The sequence below is a fragment of the Engystomops pustulosus genome, chromosome 6 (genome assembly GCF_040894005.1).
Source record: "Engystomops pustulosus chromosome 6, aEngPut4.maternal, whole genome shotgun sequence".
Lineage (NCBI taxonomy): Eukaryota > Metazoa > Chordata > Amphibia > Anura > Leptodactylidae > Engystomops > Engystomops pustulosus.
This window is the reverse complement of record NC_092416.1, coordinates 67524615-67539754: the sequence shown is the minus strand read 5'-3', so window position 1 is coordinate 67539754 and position 15140 is coordinate 67524615. Positions and strand designations below refer to the sequence as shown.

At 44.8% G+C, this 15140-nt stretch overlaps 1 protein-coding gene across 1 annotated transcript in view; it reads right to left on the bottom strand.

Annotated features, from left to right (window-relative positions):
• Positions 1-14556, bottom strand: part of LOC140135214 (nicotinamide N-methyltransferase-like) — a 39468-nt gene extending 24912 nt beyond the window's left edge. The window contains exon 1 of the mRNA XM_072156385.1: positions 14333-14556. Within this exon, the coding sequence (XP_072012486.1) occupies positions 14333-14483 (151 nt within the window). The 5' untranslated portion in view covers positions 14484-14556. The remainder of the gene's footprint in view (positions 1-14332) is intronic.
• Positions 14557-15140: the final 584 nt, after the last annotated feature.

The window sequence follows — 15140 nt, the reverse complement described above, 5'->3', positions numbered from 1 at the left end:
CTCCACATTTTGTCTCCATTGCAGCCTCCACATGTCGTCTCCATAGCTGCCTCCACACGTTGTCTCCATAGCTACCACCAGACATTGTCTCCATAGCAGCCTCCACATGTCGTCTCCATAGCTGCCTCCAAGAGTCGTCTCCATAGCTGCCTCCACATGTCGTCCCCTTAACAAATGAGCTGTGTCAGGCTCATTTTTTGGGTGTTTCACCAGATACATTATGGAACTTGGTCACTCTGTCGCTGCCATGCTGTGTTATCGACTAAATATTCCTTCAACCTTTTGTTCACATAGGAAATCATTACAGCGCTTCTTGCTCACCTCCTTTGGTTCCTCTCTGCCACCATAACCAGGCCAAATACTGATATGTACAGTGCTACACGTTATCCTCGCCAAAATGAATTTTTTAAATTGATTTGAAGCCTGAGTCCTTTTGGGCTATGTCGCCATGCCACTCTCTAGCCTGCCGCTGCTGCCGCTGCCTCCGCGTGCCGTCCCCTATAGTGTCAGGTTCAATTAATGGGTGTTTTAGATGCTATCTCGCCTCACTCGGTCACTCTGTCATCTCCATGCTGTTGCCCATAATTTTGGCATAATGTGATAAGGCAGCCTCAGAGACATCCATGCATGCTGCCCCTGCTGTTTCCTGTCAATTTCCGTGGTGTTCCTCATTTTCTGAGGTTTCCAGGTTTTTGTCCAAGCTTCACTGTGCAGAGCCTTGGTCCCCTTGAAAAATGCTCGAGTCTCCCATTGACTTCAATGGGGTTCGTTATTCGAAACGAGCACTCGAGCATCGGAAAAAGTTTGACTCGAATAACGAGCACTCAAGCATTTTAGTGCTCGCTCATCTCTAGTTACTACATTTTGAGAAGGGATGATATCAACTAAAGTCATGTTTTTAACCATTCTCTATGGAGTACTATCTAAGAACACACTTTCTCTCTTATTGCCTTTTATTTTGTGATAATTGCGCAGATAATACAATGGTGCACATCTAAAAGTGACTTTTCTTATCTCATTAGCTTGGTTTATGGATTTATAGTTATTTATTTGGGCTACCATTGTGTAAGGGAGCAAACAATGATAAATCTGTGTGAAGCTCAGTGCAATTTTCTGCAGTTCCCTTTGCTGCATATTTTGGTGAATATACTGTACACATGTGGGGTCTGTATGATCTCCTCACATCTTACTGTTTTAGGAACGTGTATTTTCTTTATATAAGTATTCTGGATTTGTATATATTTTAGAGGAAATTTTTAATGTTAATTGCCAAATGCATCGCCTGGTTGTCTGCTTTCAAAATTATATTGGTTTTATGGCACCTTTACTGTTTTATTCTGTTTTATTGCAGATTTATTTATTTATTTTGCAGGTTGTGACTGTCCTAATATTTCTAGCTGAAAAGCAGATTACTAGATATTACAGTTTTAGTGATATTATGTGGATTTATTTATGCGAATATATCAATAGGGCACTTTTGTGAACTCTACACATGTCCATCTATTACATTTAGGAGATGTGAAGGTAAATATTTTCTGTTTGGAACACATTTTTTGCCATCAAAGTCAAATTTTAAGTATTTTTTATAAAATGTTTCAGTTTGAATCAAAATTGCATGAAGGCACCTATGTCTATAAACTCTTTGATGCAATTTTGAAAATGGGGCAAGTGTCTACTTTCAGAAAATATCGGTCCCTGTCCCCAATGGGCCTCACAGTCTAATCACCCTACTAGTAATTTTTTGAAGTGTGGGACGAAACCGGCGGACCCGGAGGAAACCCACGCAAACACAGAGAGAACATACAAACTCTTTGCAGATGTTGACCAGCGCTGCAAGGCTGTAGTGCTAATGACTGAGCCACCATGCTGCCCATCAATCTCCCTATGATCTATCTCCTATAAAATTCTCCAAAATTACAAATTTGTTTTACCATACTAAAGGGAGCCTCTTGATGACTGTGACTGGTCATAAGATTTTATTATGGTTTTATTTTGGGGCCCCACTTTGTCTAAAACTGGCCCTGGCAACATGCAATTTGTGGCAATAATCTACTGTCAGGGCATGCTGCAGAACGGAAGGTGCTGCATGCGGCTTTATGTATAAGCTCTGTAGAGTACATCAACGCAAAGCATCCATTTAATAAATGATAAAAAAAAATATTCAGGCAGGTATAATAGAGTCTAATACGTGTGTAACACTGGTATATAGATTTCTATTTTATACCTTTTTAGAGCAAATCCTGCACCTTTTTTGATTCCTTCCCCTTTTTGTAGTTTGGGAAACTTCTCCTGGAAAGTGTTGCCCAATTATGCCATAAAGGACATAATTACTGGTGGTCACCCATCCATGTGGGGTCAGAAGTCCGCCTGTACACCTCCCATACTGTAAATGTTTTGTGGGCCATGATTTTCCCTGAACCGGAAAACAAAATACTGAAATGTTCTCTGATACTTCAGCGCAATGAAGAAAGGAGGAGGCAAAAGCGGTAATAAGTCACTTCTACCTTCTCCCTAGGGTCTGACAGCAGGAGCCGCGATCCAGCTCTCTTGATTAGTGCAGGAGCAGGAAAGACTGCAGTTACATCAAAAGATGTTGCTGCAGACTAAAGTTGAAGAGTAGAGATGAGCGAGCACTAAAATGCTTGGGTGCTCGTTATTCGAGACAAACTTTTCCCGATGCTCGAGTGCTCGACTCGAATAACGAACCCCATTGAAGTTAATGGGAGACTCGAGCATTTTTCAAGAGGACCAAGGGTCTGCACAGGGAAGCTTGGCCAAACTCCTGGAAACCTCAGAAAATTATGGAAACAACACGGAAATGGACAGCAAACAGCAGGGGCAGCATGCATGGATGCCTCTGAGACTGCTTAATCGCACCATTATGCCAAAATTATGGGCAACAGCATGGCCATGACAGAGTGACCGAATGAGGATAGATAGCATCTAAAACATCCAATAATTGACGCTGACACTATAGAAGACGGCATGCAGAGGCAGCGGCAGGCTAGAGAGTGTCATGGCGACATACCCTAAATGGACTCAGGCTTCAAACCAATGGGTGGCAGAGAGGAACCAAAGAAGGTGAGCAAGAAGTGCTGAAATGATTTCCTATGTGAACAAAAGGTTGACGGTATATTTAGTCGATAACACAGCATGGTGGCGACATAGTGACCAAGTTCCATAACGTATCTGGTGAAACACCCGAAAAATTAGCCTGACACAGCTCGTTTGATAAGGGGACGACATGTGGAGGCAGCCATGGAGACGACTTCCATGATTAAGAGTGACAGTATGGGGCATCCATATTGCTTCTATGATTGAAACTTCAGGTCTCCAGCATGGCGGCGACAGATGCGCCGAGTTCCATTATGTATATGGTGAAACACCCGAAAATTCTGCCTGACACAGCTCGTTTGATAAGGGGATGATGTGCTATATATCCTCTCGCGCTCCAGCGTCTGGGGTATAGAGAGTTGAAAGTTGCGCATGGAGACATTGGTGGACGCTGTGGAGGATCGTGGAGGCGAAATGGACAGGAAACAGCAGGGGCAGTATGCATGGATGCCTCTGAGGCTGCCTAATCTTGGGATGGAGCTGGCGGTCCGCTGCCAGGCCAGCTTTCGCCTGTCCAAGCCCATGTCTCTCTGCTCCTCCCCACCCAAAATGGGCCTGGGGGCCAGAAGCGTTTACTTTGAACGAATTATAATTTTCAAAGCAGGCGGGGTCGTTTGAATATTTCATCTAGGAATAATAGAATAGCATAGTGGTTCTATTTTTAATAGTTTTTTCGGAAATGGTTCAATGATTAAGAGCGACAGTATGGAGCATCCATATTGCGCTGCTATGATTGCAACTTCAGGTCTCCAGCATGGCGGCGACAGATGGGCCGAGTTCCATTATGTATCTGGTGAAACACCCGAAAATTCTGCCTGACACAGCTCGTTTGATAAGGGGATGATGTGCTGTATATCCTCTCGCGCTCCAGCGTCTGGGGTATAGAGAGTTGAAAGTTGCGCATGGAGACATTGGTGGACGCTGTGGAGGATCGTGGAGGCGAAATGGACAGGAAACAGCAGAGGCAGTATGCATGGATGCCTCTGAGGCTGCATAATCTTGGGATGGAGCTGGCGGTCCGCTGCCAGGCGAGCTTTCGCCTGTCCAAGCCCCTGTCTCTCGGCTCCTCCCCACCCAAAATTGGCCTGGGGGCCAGAAGCGTTTACTTTGAAAAAATTATAATTTTCAAAGCAGCCGGGGTCGTTTTAATATTCCATCTAGGAATAATGGAATAGCATAGCGGTTCTATTTTTAATAGTTTTTTCGGAAATGGTTCCATGATTAAGAGCGACAGTATGGGGCATCCATATTGCGCTGCTATGCTTGCAACTTCAGGTCTACAGCATGGCGGCGACAGATGCGCCGAGTTCCATTATATATCTGGTGAAACACCCGAAAATTCTGCCTGACACAGCTCGCTTGATAAGGGGACGATGTATGGAGGCAGTAAAGTAGTAGTAGATTAAAAGTGCTGCAGTTAAAACTATGTTAGTTGGATCTTTGGATGGAGCTGGCGGTCCGCTGCCAGGCGAGCTTTCCCCTGTCCAAGCCCCTGTCTCTCGGCTCCTCCCCAAACAGCACTTCTAAGAACTTTTTGTATAAGATCAAGTGTAGTAGTGTTCTTATAAGTTTTGGTTATGGCGGGTGAGGGGAATGTAAACAGATGCGTAAGAAGCGCTGAAAAAATATTGGTAAATGATAAAAGTTTTCCAGTATATTTTGTGGATAACACAGCAGGGTGGCAACAAAGTTAACAAGTTTGATGTGGAAGACATGAAAACAACCCAAAATTCTGCCTGACACAGGGGACGATGTATGGAGGCAACTATATGGACGACTTTGGGAGACAGCTATGGAGATGATGTGTGTAGGTAGCAATGGAGACAACGTGTGGAGGCCGCTATAAATACGACGTGTGGAGGCTGCTATGGAGACAATTAAAATTGGATAGTGCCTGTATGTGGCAGTCCAAAAAAGTTTTCAAACCAGAGGAGCAGGTAGGTGGTCCTCCAGAAAAATTTAATAGATTGAGTGCCTGTATGTGGCACTCCCAAAAATGGTTTAAAACAGAGGACCGGGTAGGTGGCCCTCCAGAAAAATTAAATACATAGAGTACTATAGCTAGAGCCAGTTGGCCTTGGCAAAAAATAGCCAGTTTCCTATGCTTTAGTGTACAAAGAGGAGGAGAAGGAGAAAAATTAGGAGGAGGAGTGCATACATTATTCAGGTTGAGCTTCTTTCACCTGGTGGAGAATGGAAATCCTGAGAAATCCAGGCTTTATTTATCTTGACAAGCGTCAGCCTGTTAGCGCTGTCAGCCGACAGGCGTGTACGCTTATCGGTGATGATGCCACCAGCTGCACTGAAAACCCGCTCAGACAACACGATAGCGGGAGGGCAGGCAAGAACCTCCAAGGCGTACGCCAGTTCGTGCCACATGTCCAGCTTTGAAACCCAGTAGTTGTAGGGAGCTGTGTGATCATTTAGGACGATGGTATGGTCAGCTACGTACTCCCTCACCATCTTTCTGTAAAGATCAGCCCTACTCTGCCGAGACTGGGGACAGGTGACAGTGTCTTGCTGGGGTGACATAAAACTGGCAAAGGCCTTGTAAAGCGTACCCCTGCCAGTGCTGGACAAGCTGCCTGCTCGCCTACTCTCCCTCGCTACTTGTCCCGCACAAGTACGCCCTCTGCCGCTAGCGCTGTCAGAAGGGAAATACTGTTTCAGCTTGTGCACCAGGGCCTGCTGGTATTCATGCATTCTCACACTCCTTTCCTCTCCAGGGATGAGAGTGGAAAGATTTTGCTTGTACCGTGGGTCCAGGAGAGTGAATACCCAGTAATCGGTGCTGGAATAAATTCTTTGAACGCGAGGGTCACAGGATAGGCAGCCTAGCATGAAATCTGCCATATGCGCCACAGTCCCAACTCGCAAGAATTCACTCCCCTCACTGGCCTGACTGTCCACCTTCTCCTCCTCCAACTCCTCCAACTCCTCTTCTTCTGCCCATACAAGCTGAACAGTGAAGGTTTGAGCAATACTCCCCTCTTCTGTCTCGCCAACATTCTCCTCCTCTTCCTCCTCATCCTCCTCCAATATGCGTTGAGAAATAGACCTGAGGGTACTTTGGCTATCAACAAGGGAATCTTCTTCCCCCGTCTCTTGTGACGAGAGCAAAGCTTCTGACTTTATGCTGGCCAGAGAGTTTTTCAACAGGCCAAGCAGCGGGATGGTGAGGCTGATGATGGCGGCATCGCCACTGACCATCTGTGTTGACTCCTCAAAGTTACTCAGCACCTGACAGATATCAGACATCCACGTCCACTCCTCATTGTAGACTTGAGGAAGCTGACTGACCTGACTACCAGTTCTGGTAGAAGTTGACATCTGGCAGTCTACAATCGCTCTGCGCTGCTGGTAAACTCTGGATAACATGTTTAATGTTGAATTCCACCTTGTGGGCACGTCGCACAACAGTCGGTGAGCGGGCAGTTGGAGGCGGCGCTGCGCTGCCCTGAGAGTGGCAGCATCTGTGCTGGACTTCCTGAAATGCGCACAGATGCGGCGCACCTTCATGAGCAAATCAGACAGATTGGGGTATGTCTTGAGGAACCGCTGAACTATGAGATTTAACACATGGGCCAGGCATGGCACATGTGTCAGTCTTCCGAGTTGCAGAGCCGCCACCAAGTTAAAACCGTTGTCACACACAACCATGCCTGGCTTCAGGTTCAGCGGTGCCAGCCACAGATCAGTCTGTGCCGTGATGCCCTGTAATAGCTCTTGGGCGCTGTGCCTTTTATCGCCTAGGCTCAACACTTTGAGCACCGCCTGATGTCGCTTAGCGACGGCACTGCTGCTGTGCCTAGAGCTACCGACTGATGGCGCCATGCCCACGGATGGTAATTCGGAGGAGGAGGTGGAGGAGGGGTGGGAGGAGGAGGAGGCATAGTAGGCCTGAGAGTTCTGGACCGAGGTAGGCCCCGCAATCCTCAGCGTCGGCAGTATATGAGCAGCCCCATGGTCACACTCGGTCCCAGCCTCCACCAAGTTAACCCAATGTGCTGTCAGCGATACATAGTGGCCCTGCCCGGCAGCACTCGTCCACGTGTCCGTGGTCAGGTGGACCTTGTCAGAATCGGCGTTGGTCAGGGCACGGATGATGTTCTCTGGCACGTGCTGGTGCAGGGCTGGGACGGCACATCGGGAAAAGTAGTGGCGGCTGGGGACCGAATACCGAGGGGCGGCCGCCGCCATGAGGTTGCGAAAGGCCTCGTTCTCTACCAGCCTATAGGGCAGCATCTCCAGGCTAAGTAGTTTGGAGATGTGGACGTTGAGGGCTTAGGCGTGTGGGTGGGTTGCACTATACTTCCTCTTGCGCTCCAGCGTCTGGGGTATGGAGATCTGAACGCTGTGCCTGGAGACATTGGTGGATGCTGTGGAGGATCGTGGAGGCGAAGATGGGGTTTTCGCACGGGAGGTGTTTGGGCCGAGGTCCTGGGCAGGGGGCTTACACAGGGGAAGGAGCAGTGGTGTGCCCGGCTGGAGGTGAACGGCCTTGGTTCCATTGAGTGGGGTGTTTAGCATTCATATGCCTGCACCAGTATGGTGGTGGTGGTTAAGCTGGTAGTGGAGGAACCCCTGCTGATCCTGGTGTGGCACAGGTTGCACACCACAGTCCGTCGGTCATCCGGTGTTTCTTTAAAGAACCTCCAGACTTGCAAAAATCTAGCCCTCGCCACGGGAGCTTTACTACGTGAAACATTTGGCACTGATGCACCAGCTCTGGCCCTGCCTCTCCGTCTGGCCCCACCACTGCCTCTTCCAACCTGTTCTCGTCGAGGACTCTCCTCCGTCTCAGAAGCACTGTGTTCACCCGGCCTATCAACCCAGCCTGGGTCTGTCACCTCATCATCCTCCGATCCCTCAGTCTGCTCCCCCCTCGGACTTCCTGCCCTGACAACAACTTCACCACTGTCTGACACCGTGTCTCCTCATCGTCCGACACCTCTTTACACAATTCTTCCACTACGTCAACAATGTCATCATCACCCACAGACTGCGACCGGTGGAAAACCTGGGCATCGGAAAGTGGTTTGTGACTCTGGAAAGGGTCCAGAAAACAGTTCCTCAGAGTATGCTGGTTCAAATGCCAAATTTTTCTGGGAGGGGGCAGACTGGGGGGAAGGAGGCTGAGGTGGAGGAGTGCTGATTTCGGTGACATGGGTGGACTGCGTGGAACAAATGGCTAGAAGCATTGTCCGCAATCCACGACATCACCTCTTCGCACTGTTCTGGCCTCAACAGTGCTCTACCACGGGTCCCAGTAACTTGAGACATGAACCTAGGGAGTGTAGCTCTGCGGCGTTCCCCTGCTCCCTCATCAGCAGGTGGTGTCTCACCCCGCCCAGGACCACGGCCTCTGACCCCTGCAGTAGTGGGACGCCCTCGTCCTCTACACCTAGCCCTCGGGTTCAACATTTTCAAAATTAAAGTGTAAACTGTAAATTTTTTTTGTGGTTTTTTTGTGTTTTTTTGTGTTTTTGTTTTTTTAAGAAAACGATGCTATCCTATTGCTATGGCTAGTTTCTAACCTACACTGACAGCACATAACAGGATTTTGTGCTGTGCCTGATGACTTTTAGTTATAAAAAAAAAAAAAGAAAAGAAAAAGCAGACTTTGCCTAATTCAATAAAACTCCTAATAAATTTTCCCACTTAGGTGTTTGAGATGCATATGTGTGTCACTAAGAGCTATACAGAACGTTCGCAAGACTCCCTTCAAATTCGTCACAATATGGTACTAGCTGCACTACTAGTGCCAACAAGGCCAGCCACAAGCAAATCAACAATATATATATATATATATATATATATATATATATATATATATATATATATATATATATAACGCTATTGTAGGCCTAAGAAAGTCGGTTGGGTCCTTGTATGCCTAGTTTCTAACCTACACTGATAGCACACAAGAACTGGATTTTAAGTCACTTTAAGTTTTGAAAAAAAAAAAAATCGTCAGACTGTGCCTAATTCAATCAAACCCCTAATAAATTGTCCCACTTAGGTGTTTGAAATGGATATGTGTGTCACTAAGAGCTAAATATAACGTTCGCAAGTCTCCCTGCAAATTCCTCACAATATGGTACTAGCTGCACTACTAGTGCCAGCAAGGCCAGCCACAAGCAAATCAACAAAATATATATATATAACGCTATTGTAGGCCTAAGAAAGTCGGTTGGGGTCTTGTATGCCTAGTTTCTAACCTACACTGATAGCACACAAGAACTGGATTTTAAGTCACTTTAAGATTTGAAAAAAAAAAAAAAATCGTCAGACTGTGCCTAATTCAATCAAACCCCTAATAAATTGTCCCACTTAGGTGTTTGAGATGGATATGTGTGTCACTAAGAGCTAAATAGAACGTTCCCAAGTCTCCCTGCAAATTCCTCACAATATGGTACTAGCTGCACTACTAGTGCCAGCAAGCCCAGCCACAAGCAAACAAAAAATAAATAAATATAACGCTATTCTAGCCCTAACAAGGGCTGTTGGGTTCTTGTAGACTCACTCCTGCCTAACTGTAAGCTAATATAACAGCCTAACGCTATCCCTGCAGCAGCAGCAGCTCTCTCCCTAACGGCATCCAGACAGAGAATGATGCGAGCAGCGCAGGCAGGGGCTAGTCTATTCCAGGGTCACCTGATCAGGCCAGCCAACCACTGCTATCGACGTGTAAGGGTACCACGTCATGCTGGGTGGAGTGCAGAGGCTCATGGCTTGTGATTGGCTCTGTTTCTGGCCGCCAAAAATCAAAACGGCGGGAGATGCCATTTTCTCGAGCTGGCGAAGTATTCGTCCGGGCAACGAGCAGTTACGAGTACGCTAATGCTCGAACGAGCATCAAGCTCGGACGAGTGTGTTTGCTCATCTCTATTGAAGAGTTATTAGAGTTAAATATATTTCTTTATTATTTCTTATTTGTTTATTTTTTTATTTTATTATTTCAAGTATGTGTTGGCAGGAGAACTGCCTTGTTATTTCCACCATTTTAAAGCCCTCTAGCCCTTACTAGCCCCATTTTACAGCCTTTTTAGAGGGTTAAAATCCAGGTTCCCATTAACTTCTGCCCGAACAGATCCCACATTAAATTTTATTACGAAATTCAGACAAACTCATCGGACCCTAATTTAGTCACCAGAGCCCGCCACAAAGCAGGTTGGTCTTGCTGCAGCGTGGTGCCACTAGGTAGTTCCACAGACGTGGTGGCAGCCAAGGTCGAAATACAGAATCAGCAGGCAATCACGTAGTCAGGGACAGGCATGTGGTAAAAGCAGGCACCAATGGTTCTAGGTCAGTTACGGAGCAAGAAATCAGGGCTGGCAGAAAATGAACAAGGTCAGAAACAGGTCTGAGTTCACAACAGATGGTCAACACACAGGTCACAGCTTTTTCAATGGCATATAGCGCAAAAATCCAGAAGGGAATGCTGGGAGACGCCGGCCTTTATCCATTTCCTGAAAAGGGTCAGCACCAATTAGCAGTGTGCTGGCCCTTTAAATCTTTTAAAGCCAGCGCACACGCCCTAGGAGACAGGAACGCACGTGCATGGCCACAGGACGGGAATCAGGAACTGGGTAAGGTAAGACAGAGCAGAGTGGCGCAGGGGCACAGCGAGGATCACAGGTGAATAGCCACGTGGGACCATGGACAGCTGGATATTGGCAACGGAAGAAGGAGACTGGCAGGCTTGAGATGCGACTGCATATTCCAGGCACAGGAAGTGCAGGAAGCCACAAAGTCCCGAACATCCTTGACCAGATCTGGCCACCAGTAGAATCGGGACACGAGGGTGACAGAGCGTTGCACCCCAGGGTGTCAAGGCAGATGTGAGCAATGTCCCCAAGTCAGAATTTTCTTCTGTAAAGCCGGTCTGACATAAGTCTTGCCAGAAGGTAGTTGATGAAGGTCCACCAGTGCAGCAACAACCAGTTGTTCAGGAGGATAACTATAATGATTATATAACAATAATGTGCCAAAGAACTGGTTCCTCTGCCATGACATCAGAGGCACAGGAAAGGGCATCAGCCTTTATATTCTTCTCAGCAGGACAGAAGTGGATCAGGAGGTTGAAGCATGAAAAGAAGAGCGACTAACAGGCTTGCCTAGGGTTGAGACGTTGGGCGGTCTGGAGATATAGGACATTTTATGGTCTGAATCTACGCAGACTGGATAGTGAGCTCCCTCCAGGAGATATCGCCATTCTTCCAGGGCAAGTTTGATGGCCAGAAGTTCTCTATCTCCTATGGAATAATTCCTCTCTGCAATGGAAAATGTACTTTTTCTAAAGTCTTAGAGAAAAAGCCTCAAGTAAGAGTTCAGCCGTGACTGGATCGCCTCTGTCCCATAGAACAGTAGCCCAGGCAAGGGCCTTCCCGGAGAGGAGGCTGATGATGAACGCCACCTTGGATCGCTCAGTGACAAACTGAGATGGCATAAGTTCTTTGTGCAGGGAGTAAAGTCCCTGAACAACTTGGTAGGCATAGAAAATCTCAGCCTAGGTTCAGCGGCAAGCCGGGTTAGCAGGAGTGGTAACAGGAGTCATTCAACTACTGCATCATGGCGGTAATTTATCCCAGCTGTTCTCCTTGCAAAGCAATCTGCTGGGACGGAGGGGCCCAGGGGAACACCGAGGATCATGGGTGAGCCCCATGACACACTCACTGGCTTGCTGACCAAATAAAGTATAAGAAACAATAGATGGGGAAAAGTCAGCTCACCTGGACACCGCGGGTTGGACTCAGACAACTGCAGCAGCAGCATGGAAATAGGGAAAAACGAAAATCCAGCTTCTTGTTGCAGTATCTTAAAATCTTCAAAATTTATTCAATATGAATTAAAAATAGGGAAGGATCCCACATTGGAAACATGGACAAAACAAAAAACAGACTGCAGGCAAAGCCTACGCGTTTCAATAAAACATCTTAATCATGGCTTGGCGTGTACGTTCGACACCCTGACTTATATTCCCTTAATGATCTAGTGTCATGTGATCACTAGTTCCGTTCCGGAACAAGGGAATGAACAAATGGATACAAAGGTAAGTTTGCTTATCAAAATAAATTAACATTTTAGACTAATACCTATCTCTCCACTGCTCCTAAACACAGAATAAGAAAATATGATGGTAATGGGAATAAAATGGTTAATAGAAGTAAATCACGTCTTGGCGACTGTTCATACCTGTGGGAGTGCGAGTTTGTAGGAGGAAGATCCAGAAGGTCTCTCGTTTAAGGAGACCTCTTCTGTGATCCCCTCCTCAATTGCTACTATTTTACAAGACCCGCAATTCCCTGCATGAACGTCGCGGAAATGCCGGGATACAGCTGATATGTTGACTGCAGTGTTACTAGAGGCATCAGAGATGTGCCTACGTATTCTAGTTTTTAATGTGTTCGTAGTGTAGCCTACGTACTGTAGGTTACAGGAGATGCAGGTAATAAGATAGATCACATAGGAAGTGTTGCAATTTATGTACCGTTTAATTTGGTATTCTTCTCCGGTAACTACTGACATGAATGATTTAGAAGGGGTTAAATGTGTGCATGTTATACAAGTATTGCGACCGCATTTATAACAACCCTTTGTTGATAACCAATGTTGGTTTTCATTATTTCGTCGCATACTTGAAAACATGCTTGGGGATAATTGCGTTGCCAAGGTAGGAGCTTTTTTGGCTGTGAAGCGTACTCCCGAGTTTAAAAGAGGGTACAGTGTCTCATCTGTTTGTAATATCGGAATATGTTTTTTTATGATGGAAGTGATATTTTGGTACTGTAGACTAAAAGTGGTAGAGAAGGTTGGTGGATTTTGTTTATTAAGATGTCTTTTATTCTCTTTTTCTATTTTTAGTAGATTGGATCTAGAAATATTTTTTACTCTATTGTCAGCACGTCTTAACATCCACTGGGGGTATTGTCTTTTTGATAATTTATCAAATAATTTATTCTTCTCTTGCTCAAAAACGCTATTTCTAGTACAATTCCTTTTAAGTCTAATGAGTTCCCCTACAGGTATATTTTTAATCACATGTTTTGGGTGGCATGAATCTGCTTGAAGTGTAGAATTGGAGGCCGTAGGTTTAGAATAGGGGGAAATAGTAATGGTACTACCACTGTTTAGAGTGATGTCTAAAAAATTCATGGAATTAGAGTTCAAAACAAAAGTAAATTTTAAGTTCATGTCGTTCCCATTTATATACTCGACAAAATCCAAAGCCTCTTGGGTAGTGCCCCCCCATATCAGGAGTAGGTCGTCAATATAACGGCCATACCACCTGATATGGGGGGAAAAAACATTGGATTCTGAGAACAAGAAGAGTTCTTCCCATCTTCCCATATAGATGTTTGCTAGGGAAGGGGAACATTTACCGCCCATCGATGCTCCGCACTTTTGTAGAAAAAATTTATCATCAAAAGAGAAATAATTATACTTTAATAAAAATTCCACTGCCATGATCAGAAATTGCTTGATTTCTGCAGTGTAGGTGCTGTATTTCTCTAAAAAGTATGAAAGAGAATTTAAAGCTATAGTGTGGTTAAGGCTATAAAGTATAAGCCAACACAATTATAAGCTGAGACACCTAATTTTAACACAAAAAACTGTGAAAACCTACTGACTCGAGTTTAAGCCTAGGGTGGGAAATGCATTGGTCACAGCCCCCCCTCCGAGTATATAGGCAGCAAGCATGTGCCCCCCAGTATATAGCCAGCGCAGCCCCCCAGCTTTATCTATATCTATATTTATTTCAGAATAAATTCAGGGCATTAACTTCTAGTTATCAAAAACAAAGTAGCAATAAGTCAGTTTATGTCAGGAACATAAATTTGGAAACCAGAAATTGCCAGATATCAGATCCCATAAAAATAAAATTTTACAGTACCCCTTTGTAATCCTCAAGTTTTTTTTAGATTATAGAGAGGAAGGAGTTAGTTTACTCAACTCTATGATCATCATATTCTTCAACATGTTTTATAACCAAAGCTCTGCTTTGCTCTCAGTAGTTCAAGTGACATAAGCAGTGTGGTTACACGATTTATCTCCCACTTACCAACAACTAGTTGAACTAATAAACATATATTAATTAACAAGTTTTTACAGTCATTTAACTTAGTACTAAGACAATTTTAGATACTGTTGGTAAGGATGGAACAAGCTCAATAATAAAAGTATACAAAAAAATTAAACATGGAAAAATACATACCCAGTGTGAAAGTTCTCATAAGATTTTCAATGGGAAATACCAAATAATCATCTTTAAAGACCATTCCTGGTCTACCTGAAAAATAGTCATCTAGATGCTTTCTCGAATCGAAGTCATGTACAAGGTAATGTCTACGGGCACTGGAATCCATGTTCTAAACTTGTGTCTCTGTGAGACTGTCTCCCTCTATACCAGTGATTATGTTCTTTTTACGATAACACCTACAAGCTGTGTTTGTAAGAATCGCCTGTCGTATCATAAGTTGTTAGATTTGTGAGTCAGCTGATCCTGCCTTGGGATATTCAAAAACATAGAAATCAAAGAGACTGAACTATATTGCAGATTTCTATACTTCAGTAGCCTCATATATATATATATATATATATATATATATATATATATATATATATATATATATATATATATATATCAGTAAGAAGGGGATCATGAGGCTGTTAGAATATCAAAATAAACTCAATTCCCAACACAGCAAGAATGCTTAAATTCCAGTCAAACCCAATGGGTTTAATCAGAAGACCAAGTGGTCTGGCTGTTTCCTGCTCCTTTGAATAAGTCCTATATACCATACATTCATCATCCTTCCTATTTCAAACTCACATATCATGGCAACCTTTTTATTAACATCTCATATCCCCTCTAGGTTTTAGTCGCTCCCTAGTACGCAGTAATTTCGGAGGAGCTATCCCTGGTTTGTTGATCCATCTGTTCCACTGCTTCTGAAATTTTTTCAAAGCTGCCCAATTCTGATATACCTTTAATTCCATCCTAATGGGGACCATCATTTCAT